Source organism: Symphalangus syndactylus, chromosome 19 (genome assembly GCF_028878055.3).
Source record: "Symphalangus syndactylus isolate Jambi chromosome 19, NHGRI_mSymSyn1-v2.1_pri, whole genome shotgun sequence".
Taxonomy (NCBI): Eukaryota; Metazoa; Chordata; class Mammalia; order Primates; family Hylobatidae; genus Symphalangus; species Symphalangus syndactylus.
In genome coordinates this window covers 19799692-19814710 of record NC_072434.2, presented here as the reverse complement: position 1 = coordinate 19814710, position 15019 = coordinate 19799692, and the positions used below count along the sequence as shown (strand labels likewise).

Below are 15019 nucleotides of genomic sequence, written 5' to 3'. Positions count from 1 at the left end.
AGGAGGGCGCATTCTGCTAGAAGGAGACTACAGTATTTGCTAAATCCTTGACATACCCAGCTCACAGAAGATGAAGAAAGGGCTGAGAAGGGAAGAGGGAGGGAGGGAATAAGCACTGATCATAGGGCAGGCGTGCACGACTTCACTGACTCCTCACATTTCTCCCATCCTACAGCAGAGGACTGAGGCTCTGCTTCTTTGCCTGAAGTCACACAGCTGGAGTGCAGCAGGCCAGGAGTCACCCCTGCACCTGGACTCCACTCCTAACAGCTCACTGGGATGTGGCTGGCGTATCCCTCAATTGAGACCTCAGGGGGCACAGCATGTGCTCAAGCAGCTTGTGCTCTGGACTGAGGAGAGCAGATTTCAGAATGCCCATGGACAGGCAGGCTCCCGGAGTGACGGGGACACTGTTCCTGTGCTCTGGTGCTGGGTGTACTCACGTGGGGGGCGAAGCCACCTCCGCCTCATCTCACGTGTCCCAATCCCCAGCTGCCTTCCCAAGTCCCACCCAGAAACCAGCTTGGAGTCAATAACAAGCTGGACCATTAGGCTTTGTGCAGAGTTTCTTCAAACAGAATGACCAAGGTGCAGCCCAAAGCAGCCAGGACTGTCGGGATGACTTTATTTAACCAGGACACCGTGTGCATGCCCTCTGGCCCGTTCCAGGCCTTGGTTCTAGACTCAGAATTGGTTAGAATTAGTCTTCAGTTTAAACGCTGTAAAGTGAGAATAATCATTGTTCCTTCTTCATTTGGTGAACGGGGGCAGTAGGTGAGATAGGGCCTGCAAAGGGCCCAAATAGGATTTATCTCGAAGACCACTGAATACCGGGGGTCTGAATTCTTAGTGTAATGCTGAGTGGCTGCTCACGGAGCACTTAAATCAGGGAAAAGTTCTTCTCTGCTGCCATCTAGTGGCATTTTGGGAATAACACGTGCGTGAAGGTCCGCAGAAGCTCCTGTTTCCAGGCTTCTGGGCCAATAACCAAAGAACGTGTTGCACTTGGGGCCGTGCTCTGGTTGCCATCACCTGTGTACTGGAAACTGCCCACTGGCATATGGACTCATGAGGCAAGACCTGCCACAGGGCCTGGCACATCCTGCACGGACCACCTTCCCACCTGGCTCTGACCTGCGGATGTTTTGGAGTCAACAGTGTGCTTAGAGAGCCTCTTAAGTCACCACATCTTTGGGGAGAGGGGCACAAACCAAAGATTTATTTTGCAAGTGAAAGGGGCAGCCCAGGAGACCCAGAAAAAAGGAGGCAAGGCTGAGAGCAGAAAGCCTGGATAAAGGAAGACCACAGAGAGGCCTGCAGGAGCCAGATGGCAGCCCCCAGGGAAAACCCAGGAGGCAGGCTGTAGAGTGATCCTGGGCCCAGCCTCAAAGCTGGGACTGGAGGGGCCTTAGGGACTCAATTCCAGGTGCAGCATTTGCAGGAGCTGCTGAACACCAGGCCTGTCGGGCAGCTCTGCTGGAACAGCCGCCCCCCTGCACAGCTGTAGAAGCTGGACCGTTCCCGAGGATTGGGATAGAGCCCATCAGCTTTGCCCTGGCAGAACGTGTCTTGTCCAGGGCTGGGGCCATGCTCAGGTTCAGAGGGCTGACCTGGTGTTGGAACTTCAAGCTCTGGGGTGCCTGAAGGCACGTATGGAAGACCTGGGAAGACAGTGAAGATTCAACCAAGGCTCCCCCCAAGAGATCCCAAACCCACAGGCAGAGCACACAGGCAGCAACCATTGGCTGGCAGCAGCCCAGTACCACATGCCCTACAGACTGAGTATAGCCAGATACCCCAGGCAGAGAACAGCCAGACAACAGCCATACCTACAGCTGAAGCACAGTGCCACAGACAACACCTGGCTACACATGTGACAGGCAATTAAGGCTTTACCCATCTGCAAGCACAACCATATACTGCTGAGGGCAGGTGGGGGTGCCATGGTGCAGGCTAAGGGGAGGCTTTCTCCCAGATAAGAGAGGAACAAGGTGCTGCTCCCAGTCTGGGGGCCCTCTGGAGGGAAGCCACGGTTACAACAACCCTGGGCAGGCATTGCTACAACCAGGAAGAGAAAGAGCGCAAAAAGGAAAATTGTTTTGACAGTTTCCTTAGCTCCTGTGGGTGCATGAAGCTTGGGAAATTACAGTATTGGGGCAAAGTCATTTCCTCAGAAGGACCCAGGACCTACAGTTCATTGGATGCATGGAGCTGTGTTCGTACCCCACCTCTAAATTCTGCCACTGGCCCCAGGCCCCTTACTTACTCAGTTCCCGCTGCAGTGTCTGGATGAGGGGGTATCGGCCCTGGTTGCAGGAGAAGCTGGCAAAGTCATCTAAGTCCAGTGCCCAGACCATGGCCCCGCCCAGTCCCTTCTGCTTCAGATAGCTGACCTGTGCAGGGAGGGGATGCAGTGGAGGAGCCCGGGGAAGCCCGGCCCGGCCAGCACCAGAGCCTGGCTACCTCATCTGGACAGGGTCCTTTTTTCTCCAGCAGCCTCAGGCCTGTGAGTGGCTGTAGGTTCTGGAGACAGCCCTGGGCTGGGAGCCTGGGTGCTGAGTCCTCATGCTGCTGGGACATCAGTTATTTTGCAGTCTCCTTGTCTTAACATAAGCATGACCTGGGGTGGGGTGGGTGCAGCCGGAAGGAATAGCGTCAGATGTGTGCACCTCCCTAAGTGGGAACCCTTCACAGCTTGGTCATGTGTGGGCTGAGCTGCTTTATTTAAGGGTATTGTATGCTGGTCAAGGTAAGTCCAGTTACCACAGGGAACAACTCAGATTTCCAAAAGATCTCAATCAAGGCTTGCTTCTCTGTCTTCATGTCTTTGTCTTCCCTGAGAGCCATCTTCCCTCCACCAGATTCCTGAGGCTTCCTGAGGGTATGACTGTGTGTTCCCTCAGAGTGGGATTCTCTGTTCTCTAACCCTGCCACGGGGCCATGGTGCTTGATCCCTTGCTGGCCCCAGCCTCCCTTTCACCTAACTCCCTTCCTCTACCTGCCCTGCTTGGGGGTCCAGCTATGTGGGCCTACACTTTGTTCTGAGTCCAGCCTCTACTTTCTCCACACCTGCGTCTTTGCTTGTACAGTTGCCTGCTCCCTCACCCCTAAGAATGGCCACCTTCTATGCTTTAGGACTTATCTGAAATACCCTTCCACCACGACCCCTTCTCCCATCTCCCCAGCCAGGATCGTGCCCCCCTGCCATTCTCCACCTCTAGAAGCTGCCGCTGTCAGCCACACAAGATAGTTGATGTGGGATGTACAGATAAACTAGTGAAGCATCCGTCTTCAGGAGCTAACAGTTTCACAGGGGAAAGGGCATGAAACCAGGTAAATGCACTAACTCTTCAGGCCACCAATGTTGGGCAGGAGAAGGTGGTCCTATAAGTAAAGCAAAAGGTCTGTAATTTGGACATGCACCAGCTATTGCCAATGGGCTGAATAAAACTATATGTCTCACCATGTGTATTTCTCCTCTTCATATGTCTGTAGAATTTGTATGGTATTTAATAAAATAGAAATACTTTCCAGAGTGCTACTAAATGTAGAGCAATGTTTTGTCATTTTGTCATTTCTGAGTCAATAGATAGTAAAGGTACAAAATACTGTCACGTGGAGATTTATGAAATGTTGGGACATTTAAAGGAGACTCACCCTTGAGGTCCTGAACTGTCCTCATTCCATGTCATTGACAGGACTTGTTCACCAGGACCACCCCTCTGCCAGCAGAGCTGGGCCTCACCTTGGTTTTGAAGCTCTCCACATCATCAAAGCCCACCCACTGGTTGTCCCGGAAGATGTAGGGCACCTCCTGGTCCTTGATTCTCTGTTTGGTGACCCCCTTCCAGGAGCAGACCTGTGGGAGCAGAAGGCAGCACTGGGGAGGAGGGAGGCTCTTGCAGGCACCTTCCCTTCCTCACCAGGAGGAGACTAGAGATTGGAAAATTCCTGTCTGAGGAAGCCTGGAGAATCAGGAGGTTCTTTGCAGTGACCTAGAATGCTGGACTCAGCTTGAGGCACCTTGGCTTAAGGGTAAATTCAAGACGGCATAGATGGGATGGAATTTACCTGGCCAGAATTCTCTGCACCTGGCATCCTTAACTCAGAAACGGTGAGAGAAGGAAACCTCTGCTCTCTCAGGCACCCCCTGACCCCTACAATACCCAGGGTGGTTATGGGTTTTCCTACCTCATAGTAGGCCAGCATGCCTCCTTCCTTGGTGAAGGGGCCGGGAGTGCCAGACCCTGTGGCTGGGGCCCCCACTCTGGTGTCTGATGAGGAGGCCAGGGTGAAGGAGCGTCCGTAGGTAGGCATGCCAAGGATCAGCTTGCTGGCAGGGGTCCCCTTCTGCAGCCACAGTTGCACAGCAGCATCCTGGTGGCGAAAGAGGGCAGGGCTAATTTTCTCAGCCCTCAGCCTGGTTCTGATTATCTAAGTCTGGGGGATCCAGAGGCAGAGCTAGGAGGGCGGGAGCTCCTCAGCTGGAGCTCCACGGGCCTTCGTTAGGATTCCAGCCCTACCCCACCTTCTTTAGAGCCTGCCTTAGACCTGTGACCCCAGTGAAGAAGCTGCATGGCGTGATAACCAGAGAGCGTGGGCTTCGGACGCAGACAACCATTCACTGAACGAATGTGTACTGATGGCCCACTGTGTGCCAGGCGTTGTCCATGGTGCTTCAGACACATCAGTGAACAAGGCAGACACAGACCCCTGCCTTACCCAGCAGCTTATTTAACCTCACTGAGCCTTGGTGTTCTGTCTGTAACATGGAAATAAGGAAAATATCCATCTCTTAGGGGCATTGTGAGAATTAAAGGTTATAATGCATGTAAAAGGTCAGCACAACACAATAAAGGGTCGCTATGGTCATCATCGTTATCATGATTGTTGTCTTAGTTTTACCCTGAGTACAAAAGCAGGGAATTGGGTCTGCTTTATTTATCTCCATATCCCCAGTGCCTGGAATGACACCTGATGCTCAGATAGAACAAAAGCTTCCTTACCCATCTCTGAATAAGGCCTTCCCCCGATCATGTATTACTTGATGTAACACCCCCAGGCCTGTGACGGGAGAAGGTTCCCGATACAAATACGATAAATTAATGAATAATGAAGCCTCATTCCTTAAGCCAAGAGTATGGTTCACTTTCCCCCAGAAGCTGCCCTAGTTTTGTCAGGTCTAGTTACTCTGAGCCCACTTAGCACTTAGGTAAAGAACAGCTTTCACTAAATTTATTTAAATATATTTCTTTTTGTCCATCTATACAACTTATCTTTGATCAGACTGGTGCTTTCTGAAGGCAGAAGTCGGGGCTTCTCTTGATCTGTCATAGCACTTTTGTGCAAGTTGGGAAAAGTCACCCCTCTGGCTAGAAGCAATCCCCGGGCACACTGTGTGGTGAGTAGAAGGACTCTTTGTAGGAGTAAGATGGCCTCCATTCCTCGGTAGATTCAAGGTACACGGTGTGGAAAGCAGGGTGCTGGAGGGACTCCAACCCCACTCACCTCTCAGCTAAATTTCTTTCTGTGTCTCCCCACCGGTGCAGGGATACAGCTTCCTCCAAAACTCACACAGTCTTCCAGACGGGGATGGAGAGGCCAGGCTCAGTGTGAAATGTGGGTGCCTGGCTCACCGGCTCAAAGAGGTGCTCTTTATTCATGAAAGAGCCAGAAAATCAAAGATGTCCCACTCCATCTGACATACAGAGATGTGGGCTTTCCAAAAGTAAAAAGCATTTTAATTTAGGGCTTTTTCTTTGTTGTTTGGTTTTGCTTGTTTTAAGAAAGAAAAATAATATAGTTATTATAAGCCCTCTCTGCAGGGTTTTATAAACCCTCTCTATATTTTAAGATATAGAGAGGGCTTATAAAAAGGATCTAGGCTGGGCATGTTGGCTTGTGCCTATAATTCCAACACTTTGGGAGGCTGAGCCAGGAGGATTGCTTGAGGGCAGGAGTTCGAGACCATCCTGGGCAATATAGCAAGACTCCATCTCTACAAACTTAAAAAATTTAGCTGGTCATAGTGATCCCAGTTACTCAGGAGGCTGGGGCAGGAGGATCGCTTAAGCCCGGGAGGATGAAGCTGCAGTGAGCTATGATCATGCCACTGCATACCCCTCTTGGTGACAGAGCAAGACTCTGTCTCTTAAGAATAAATAAATAAAATTAAAAAAAAAAAAGTGTCTTGATTGCTCAATGAGGAAAAGTTAGGAAACCCCAACCTACCCTAGTCTAAAAACCAAGCCTGCCCTTTGCAGGTGCTGGGGGTACTTCCACCCTGAGTGACATCCGTGGAGATGTTATCAACTTGGGAAAGCTCCTACCCCTGAAAGCACCTTCCAGAAGGTCAACCAGTGTGACCATGGAGCACGAGTCTGCCCACTCTCTTGAAGGAAATGGAGTGGGGGCGTGTGAGGGAAGCAGCAGGCCTGCTGGCTGGAGACTCAAGCTCAAAGTGGGCTTCCCCACTGGTCACTTGTTTGTCATCAAATTGATTTGCTGTGTCTACCATCAGCCAAGATGCTCCACAGAAGTGAGGTTTCCTCTCAGCAGGGGCATAGACCAGGAAAATAGAACAAAACGAGCAAGCTAAGAAACAAAAAAGTTTCTGGTTTCTCAGTGCCCTGTGTTTTTTTTCCCATGAGGGCCTCGGGGTTCAAAAAAAGCCACTAAACAGGGCCTGCTGGACAGGGGAGTCCTGCCTCAGCCCTCTGGCCACACGTACCACGTTGAGGCTGGCTGCTGCACCACTCTCCTCTTGCCTCTTGTAGAGGGGGCTGTTATGTCCCGTGACCTTCTCCCAAGAGCCATGGAAGTCGTAGGCCATAAGGTTGACAAAATCCAGGTTCCTGCAGGAGGCATGGAAGAGGAGGTGAGGAACAAGGGATTGGGGGTGGGGATAGCCCTTCTTTCTCACTCCTACCCCCTCAGTGCATGGCCCAGGGAGGAACCACTGGGGTCAGAGGCAAAGGTGGCAGGCTCACCTGGCTCTGCAGAAGGTGACCCAGACAGCAGTCCCAGCCAGCCCCCTTATGGAGGCCATTCTCATTCTCATTCAAACTTGTCACCCTCACCCCACTGTCCCCTCAGCACCCCCAGACCCTCCCTCTTCCACTCAAGAAACCTCCTGCTACATTGCTATTCTGGAGAGAACTCTAGCTCAGGGTTTCTCCCACTTCAGTGTGCACACGGATCGCCTGGGAATCTCATTAAAATGAAGGTTCTTCTTCAGAAGGCCTGGGGTGGGGCCTGAGAGTCCATAATTCTAATGAGCACCTGGTTTTAATGAGGGCTGTGAGTCCACATGCTGTACTTTGAGGAGCAAGGATCCAGAAAAACCATTTTCTTGAAGACAATGGCTTCACTACCCACTCAGAGGCATTTTCACCTTAAGAATGAGTTCCCAAGGAAGAGGGCAGAGATCCAAAATGAAGGATCTGGAACAGGGCAGCAGCGGACACTAAGCAAAGCCTTTCTGGATGTGTCTTGGTTTTACCCTGAGTACAAAAACAGGGAAATGTCTGCTTTTGTTTTGGTGTAAGGATGGGACTTTCCGAATGCCTTGTAGCTGAACACCTGCTCTACCCATGGGAAAGCTCAGTCTGCCCTTGGCCTCTCTTCCCTCAGATAGCACAGCTCCAAGCCATCTGCCTGAGACTCACTGGGCGATTTTGTCCACTTCGTATCCAGCATCCACATAGGTCCGCCCAGCTGGAACCGCTGCACTCAGAAGAAGGCGTTCCTTCCCTGAGGTCTGGGCTTCCTGTTGGAAGGCATTGGCTAAGTCCTGTGGGAGTGGAGCTCAGAGTCAACACAGGGGCACGCACCAGGCAGGCAGCCCCTGTGAGCCCCAGGTAGATGTTCACTCGTAGAAGTCTGAGAGCTGGCCACAGGGCTGATCTGTGCCACGCAGATACTTGAAGCAGCTGGCTCTGGGGGCAGAGCAGCCCCCACATGTGCTGTGGGGGCTCCAGCTCTGGGTCCCTGCACAGACTGGTGATCCCCGCCCCGCCCAGCCATACCTGTACCAGGGCTGTGAAGCGCTCCTTGTCTACGGCAGGGCTCCCCCGGCTTCCTGGGTACTCCCAGTCAAGGTCAAGGCCGTCAAAGCTGTATTTGCGCAGAAACCTGATGGCTGAGTTGACAAAGGTCTGACGGTTGTTGGCCGTGGCTACCATATCTGTGAACCTGTGAGGTGATGAAGGGGAGTAAGGGCCAGCCTTGGACCAGACAGCAGGCCACTCTTACTCAGAAGCAGGCGAGAAAACACTCAGGACAGTGCGTCTCTGTGTCTGGGCTGGGAGGGGCACTGGGAGGGTTGCTTCAGAGGCTGCAGGGATATTTGCTGGTGAGTTATGGTCCGGGTTGAGGGAAGGGGACCATCCAGAGCGCTTTCTACCCCCAAACATCGACATCACCAGGGGCACATGGACACCCTAGGAGCCTTTCCCAAAATTCCCTCCAGAGGCTTCCTCCAAGCCCCTGAATTGTCCCACCCCATGTCAGAACTAGTTGACACCCTCAGAATGGAGGTTTAAAAAGAAAAGGAATTAGTTTCTCTAATTCCTCTTGTGAGCTTTTTCTTTAAGTAGGATTTTTCTCTAATTAGAATTTCTCTAATTCCTTTACCAAGGTTAGTAAAGACCTGGGGAGCCCACTGTTTTAGTTTCCTGGCAGGTTAACCTGGTCATCTTTCTTCTAACTCACACCTGTAGAGTGCTTTGTGTTTTTATTACTATTACTAGTCCAGAGTTCGTCAAAATCCCCAAGCTGCCCCAAGAACCACCTCTCCACATCTTCCTTCCTTAGTGGGAAGTCCCTGAACTTCTTGGGGGGTCTCAAGTTCTTTACAGATTGATCCTGTTTTATTTTTATTAATTTAGTCTGAGGACACCAGGCTAAAAACTCCTGCATTTCAATAAACAATCTGTATATAAGCATTATTTTGGAAGATGAGTAATCACTTTCGTCAGATTCCCAAAAGGGTTCATGATCCAAAAAAGTTTTAGAAAGACTGTTTAGAGCTTTGGGAGCCCTATATTCTGGATTTTCTAGAAAACACCAAGTTTCAAATACTCCATTCCATTATCTCCATAAATCATTAAAAAAATGTCTCCCAAATGCCGATACTTTGGCATCCAAGCTCAATCTCACAGATTACGTTTTACACTCAGAAGTGGAATAAACATTCTTTCTGGGACAAGATACCCCATTTCTGAGCTCAGAAAACACAGACACTGCATGTTGTCAGGATTAGATGGGACCCTCCCTCTTCTCATTTCATGGGAGATGAGACTGAGGCCTGGAGAGGTCTGAGCCCTCTGCTGTGTTTAGACCTATGCTTCTGGCAAGACTGGAGCTGAAACAGCCTGGAGCGAAGCTCACTGTGCTGCCCTCATGCTGGGGTGCAAGAACCCAGAAGGAAATTCAGCCCTCAGAGTTCAACTCCTCTCCCCTTTCCCCTGACCACACCTCAGCCTGGCCTGATTCCCTGACCAGGGCTCCCTCTGGCCAGTGCACCAGGTTCCCATCCAGGAGCTTTACCACACAGGTGACCGCAGTCAACTAACTTCTGAGTGCCGAAATTCCAGCCTCCGATGGCTAACAGGGTCTTCAGCTTGGGATTCCTGGGACAGACAGGAGACACAGCAGGATTTACTCTGCCAGCTCCCAGGGCTCCCTGGCAGGGATGTTACAGTGGGGAGGAGCAACAAGGGTGGGGATGTGTCGAAGTGTCTATGTGCAGAGACTGTATTAAGCATTCTGGGGACAGTGTAGATTGGAAAAGGGAAGTCACATTCCTGACTCGCAGGACCACCTGTCTAACTGGGGAGACACAACTGTGTGGGCTCAGGAAGCAAGGATTGGGGCAGATTCTCAAGAGGCTTTGTGAAGGCGCCCAGAACACTGGAGCTGAAGGGTGGATCAATTTCATAATGAGGAAGGGGCTTCATGGGAGACAGAGTCTCACAATCCTGATCCCACTTACACCTAAACTGGAGGGCCCTTTAGGATCCCCTAAGCAAACCCTACCTCTTTCATTAAGCACGGGAGAGCCCAGAGAGGTGATACAACTTGCCCAAAGCCACACAGTGGGTCTGTGGCAGGGCCTTAGTGCTGGAGAGGTGTCTGGCTCTGGGAAGAGGTTATCTGTCCCCCCACCACATCCCGCCCACCCTGCTCCTCTGCTTCGGCTCACATCTTCTTCAGGCCATTGAACTCCTGGTACAGAGTCTCGTCATTCCACTCAATGGTGCTCAGCTGGTGGTTGGTCATGCCAGCGAAGGCGTAGATGAGGTGGGTGCAAAGGCTGGGGTCCACGTCCTTGGGCAGGAAGTGAGCCTCCCCCTGTCTGTACTGGGCCCAGTTGGTGAAGTAGCAGACCAGTTTTGCAGCACAGCCTGGCCCATTGGAGTAAAGAAAAGAGACAGCTGTCAGCAGGGCCTTCTGGGGACTGGTCACCCTCCATCTGGGGCAGGCAATGTCCTTGGTCCTCCCCTTTCTACACCTGGAGTCAGTGGAGGGACCTGACAGGCAGAAATGGCATTTGCTTTTGTGTGGGTGGAGCCTGGCAGTTGGGAAAGCATTTTCAGAGGCCAGACATGGGATCCTCAGAACATGAATGGGCAGGACCATCATCTTCCAAGCCTTGTTTTCCTGGGAAGCAAGTTGAGTCTCACGAGCTTGGGGCCTGTCCTCATCAGCACGGCTGCTAAGAGGGCAGAGCAGCAGTGCTGCGATCCAAGTCTCTTGACTCCTTGACATCCTTGAAAGTTGCTAGTCTCAGAGTCCGAGCTCCCAGGATCAGGGTCTGGCAGGCAGGTCTCTCCACCCCCAGTTAGGGTCTCCCCTCCAGGCCCCGAAACCTGACAGAAGGTAGCCCCAGGCAGCCCCAACATGAGGCCTAGAGGGAATTAGACATGGCATGCTCATCTGCAGAAGGCAGGCAGGCAGAACTTTCAAAAACGGTTTGGAATACCTCAGAATACTTCATTAAAATGCAAACAGATAAGTAGCAGAGAGGAGGCCCCAGTTACAGGCCTGGGTTTATGTTTCTTAAGTCTTGCATTAAAGCCATTTGCATTTGCTTGTTATCCCTTGTAGATAATCTATGTTTGTCAATATCACTGCTGAGATTCTAATAAAAGCTAATTTTATCTAGGAGAAGGCATCTTGTCTCTAAGTACCCCACACACTGTAGGGTACTTGTCTCTAGAGTACCCTATAGTGTGTGAAAAGACTTTGCAAGGAGTGGGATGGTCAGTTCCCAGTGAGGGCTCAGTGGTGATGACCCCCACTGAGGTCAGCCCTATGCATGGTTGACCAGGACACCAGGAAGCAAGAATGCTAGTCTTCATTCCAGCATCTGCCAAAAATAGACTTTGGGTCCATCTCATCTTCAATCCTGGCCCCATCTGACGATGACTGTGTGGTCTATTGGGTCTCTTCCAGTCTCTCAATCTATGATGGTGTGGTTTGTATGAGCCAACATTTTACGCCAAGATCTTGATGGAGCAGTGAGTTCGGACTGGAGCGTGTCTGTGGCTGGTGTCTAGAACCTGGGACTTCCCTTTGCCCCAGCAGGGCCTCTCTGTACCCCCTCCAATGTCCACCTGGACAGGGATGGGGCGAAGAAGAGGAGGAGTGCAAAGTGTCTATAGGAGAGTTTTGCGAAGAGACTGCTCAGGCAGGCCTCAACTAGAACCCGAGAGCATGGAGGGCTGACCCTGGGCATACACGTGGCCCCGGAGTGGTCACTGTCTCTAACCAGAGGTCACCCAGGAGCTTGCTCGTGGGGTGTAGCCTGCAAGGATACAGGAGAATTGGTGAACTCCCCAAAGCAAAAGAAAGGAAGGAGGGGATGAACCCAGATAACTCATCCCCCAGGCCATGTAGGAAGGAGCTAGGAAGCTCTTTTTCTATCATGTCATGCTGTCGCATATCAAATATTGTTATGAATTTCTGTACTATAGAGAAAATAAAGTGCAGTGGTTAACAGCAGGGACTCTGGCATGTCAGTGTCTAGGTTGAAATCCCAACTTTGCAACTTACTTGCCGTGTGACTCAGCTTCCTCCTGTGTGAAAGGGGGAGACCATTGGACCTTCCACAGTGTGTGTCACAGGCCCCCGTGTGGGCTAAAGTTAATACATGTAAAACACTCAGAGGAACGCTGCATGGAAGAAGTTCTGTTCTAGGTGCTTCGCATATATTAACCCTTAGTCCACACAAAGTCCTACTATTATTACTATACTGCAGAAAGCCCAGAAATAGCCTGGACTAAAGCTTTTTGAGAAATCTCCCACCTCTCATATTCCTCATGTTTGCTGTTTCTGTGCCCCTGGCTGTTCCCTCCTATGAGGCTGAGAGGGAAATGTACCTCTATTGCCACAGCCCAGCGTGAGAGGCACAGTCACAAGACAAGGTCTGAAAGGCCAGCATTCCCAGGCCACTGATGCCCAGGGAATGCGGTGGGACAAGAGGGGGACGAGGAGTCTGAGTTGCTGAAGATCCCCCAAGGTCTCTTTTCCATTTGACACACCAAGGAGCTCCCTCCTGCCTCTCTCAAGCTCCACATCTGATCAGTTCAACAGACGAAAAGCAAGTGTGTTGTCCTCACAGAGCTAAGGGGCTGGGGATGCTGAGCCAGATGAGACTCAGGGTCCTTATCTGCAGCAACTTGGAGTCTGGTGTGGAGAGACATCTAAGCCAATAATGAGAGGCAGTGTGAAATGTACTGTAAAACACACAGGTGCTGCAAGAGCACAGAGCGCAGAGGAGGGAGCCAGCAACTCCAGGAAAGGAAAGCCCTGAAAGAGGCTGACGCGCAAGCTGGCCCCACAGATGTGCAGGAGCTCAGCTAGTGGATAAGGAGGCAAAAGCCTTCCTGGGAGGGCTGGTAGTGGACGGGGACATTTGCAGGGGTCTGAGCTTTGGAAGAGAGTCCCCACTGAAATCTGGAGCTCTTGAGGAGGTCTGGCGGGGAAGGTGTTTTGGGACATTAAGCAGAGCCCAGGGAAGGGGCTGAGGCAGTCAAGAGCTAACTCCAGGAAAGAGGCCACTTACCCCATGGGATCATCAGCAGGACCATGAAACCTGGAGCAACACAAGAGAGAAGGCCAGGGTTATGCTGCCATTCTCACCTTCCCAGGCCCCACAGCTTACGGAAGCACAGGAGGTGGTCAGGGAGGGCTGATTTCATACAAATCAAGCTTTCTCCTTTCAGAAGGGACCCAGGAGGGCACTCTGCCCATCCCTTCATGCAGGCCAGACCATGGGAGTCTCTTTCTGGCCTGGGTTGGTCCTAGAAGCTGATGGAAAGTTTCGTGGGCTGAGGCTGCCCCCTCTCTATACCTCAGTAAAGGGCAGTGTGGATTCAGGAAGATTGTGGAAAAACTGCTGACTTGTGCGTTATTCAGAGAGATAGTTTCTCTTTCAGAACAAGAAACAAGCCTGTTCTGGGGCTAGAAAGAATCAATCTGGAAGGGCTGCATGGGGAGAGTTCATCTCCTGGGGAGGGCCTGTGCCTCTGCTCCCATTGCTTATGGCTTCCTGTTGCCTTTCCGCTACCTGGCTGTGGCAGGCATCCATAGCCTTGGAGACCTAGGGCCTGACAGGACTCCTTCGAAGAGATCTCTTTCACCTGGTGACCTTGGACTTCTCTGTCAACCTAATAGAACCTCCATGAAAATTTGCAAGGATGCCCAGGATCTTGGCCCCAGGCTGCCCTCTTGCAGGACAGACAATATGAGGTTGGAGAAGAGGCTCTTGGCAGTGGGCGCTTCTTGGATAAGGCCAACAGGAGGGACCTAAGAACATGGGAAAGACACAAAGACCCAGTGCAGGGGCCTCATTGACTCTGGGCTTTCAGGACAGAAAGAGGAAAGTCAAGTCATCTTCAGCCTGTTGAGAAAAGCCTTCCCTTGCAACACGAAGTCTCTTGGGCTGAAAGAGCCTGAGAGGGAGCCCACAGGAAAGGTAATCAAGGGACTGCGAGCCAGGAGGCATGGAGAGGGATAAAATGACCCTCTGAAGTTCTCCGGAGTCCTCCTGCTTCCTCGCAAAGGGTAGCAAGGGGTCCCTGGACATCCACATCCCCACCTCCCCACAGCTCCCGAGACCCAGCCCACTATCCGACAGCTCACCTGCCCAGGCCACAGACCGCACCATAATGCAGCTCAGCAGCAGGCTGCAGCCCATACAAACCAGGTTTCCAGGTCCTGCTCTGCTTTTATCTGGCCACCCTGTCCCACCCCAGCCAGGAGTGTTGCAATCAGGGGCACTAGGGGGAGGGGGGTGGGAGCAGGGTGGGGAGGGGTAAGATGTCAAGTAGCATGAATTGGGCAAACTTGACACAATGTCCTTTAGCAATTCTTGCTTTTCTGGAACAATCAGAGGATGACTCTTAGTGTTGCCAAACAGAGGAAAGCGGGAAGTGGCCCTGAACATTCTGATGGATGAGCATGACCCTGACTTTCTTTGTGTAGGTGGTGAGGACCATAAGCAGCCCCAGACTTAATAGGGCTTTGGAGGAAGAGAAATGACTCACAAGTCAGGCAGCTGGGTTCCAGACCAGCTCTCTTGCTTCTCCACTGCCCTCTCTCAAACTGTTTCTCCATCTAGAAGACAATGGGGTTGCAAATATAATTTATTTTTCATGATAGTAATATTTTCATATCCATTGATGGAGAAAAATAGATAATGATAAATAGTGACTATAAGTTTGATAATAGCTTGAAATGCCTATGTTTCTTATGAAGAATAATAATGGTGGACATTTGGGCCAGGCATGGTGGCTTACACCTGTAATCCCAGCACTTTGGGAGACCGAGGCAGGTGGATCACCTGAGATCAGGAGTTCGAGACCAGCCTGACCAACATGGAGAAACCCCATCTTTACTAAAAATACAAAATTAGCCTGGCGTAGTGGCACATGCCTGTAATCCCAGTTACTAGGGAGGCTGAGGCAGGAGAATCGCTTGAACCCGGGAGGCGGAGGTTGTGGTGAGCTGAGAC

The 15019-nt window shown here is 51.4% G+C and overlaps 1 protein-coding gene across 2 annotated transcripts; it reads right to left on the bottom strand.

The window, feature by feature from the left end:
- Window positions 1–608: 608 nt before the first annotated feature.
- Window positions 609–14210, bottom strand: CHIT1 (chitinase 1). Of its 2 annotated transcripts, XM_055234077.1 has the most exons (11): window positions 14149–14210; window positions 13070–13099; window positions 10205–10406; window positions 9576–9632; window positions 8028–8193; window positions 7668–7792; window positions 6731–6854; window positions 4192–4377; window positions 3746–3859; window positions 2267–2393; window positions 609–1661 (listed from the first exon to the last, which is right to left on the bottom strand). In XM_055234077.1, exons 1-11 carry the CDS (start codon window positions 14201–14203, stop codon window positions 1417–1419), a joined length of 1431 nt encoding a protein of 476 aa, XP_055090052.1. In that variant the 5' UTR covers window positions 14204–14210; the 3' UTR covers window positions 609–1416. The 2 variants fall into 2 exon arrangements, with proteins under 2 accessions (XP_055090052.1, XP_055090053.1); XM_055234078.1 differs by lacking the exon at window positions 9576–9632.
- Window positions 14211–15019: the final 809 nt, after the last annotated feature.

What these genes read in the sequence shown, in the direction of transcription:
- CHIT1 (XM_055234077.1), bottom strand. Translation starts at nt 14,203, where the DNA reads ATGGGCTGCAGCCTGCTGCTGAGCTGCATTATGGTGCGGTCTGTGGCC. An exon ending in CCTGCTGATGATCCCATGGG is followed by an intron (nt 10,407 to 13,069) that starts GTAAGTGGCCTC and finishes CCAATGGGCCAG; the next exon opens with GCTGTGCTGCAAAACTGGTC. An exon ending in GAAGTGGACAAAATCGCCCA is followed by an intron (nt 6,855 to 7,667) that starts GTGAGTCTCAGG and finishes TGCCTCCTGCAG; the next exon opens with GAACCTGGATTTTGTCAACC.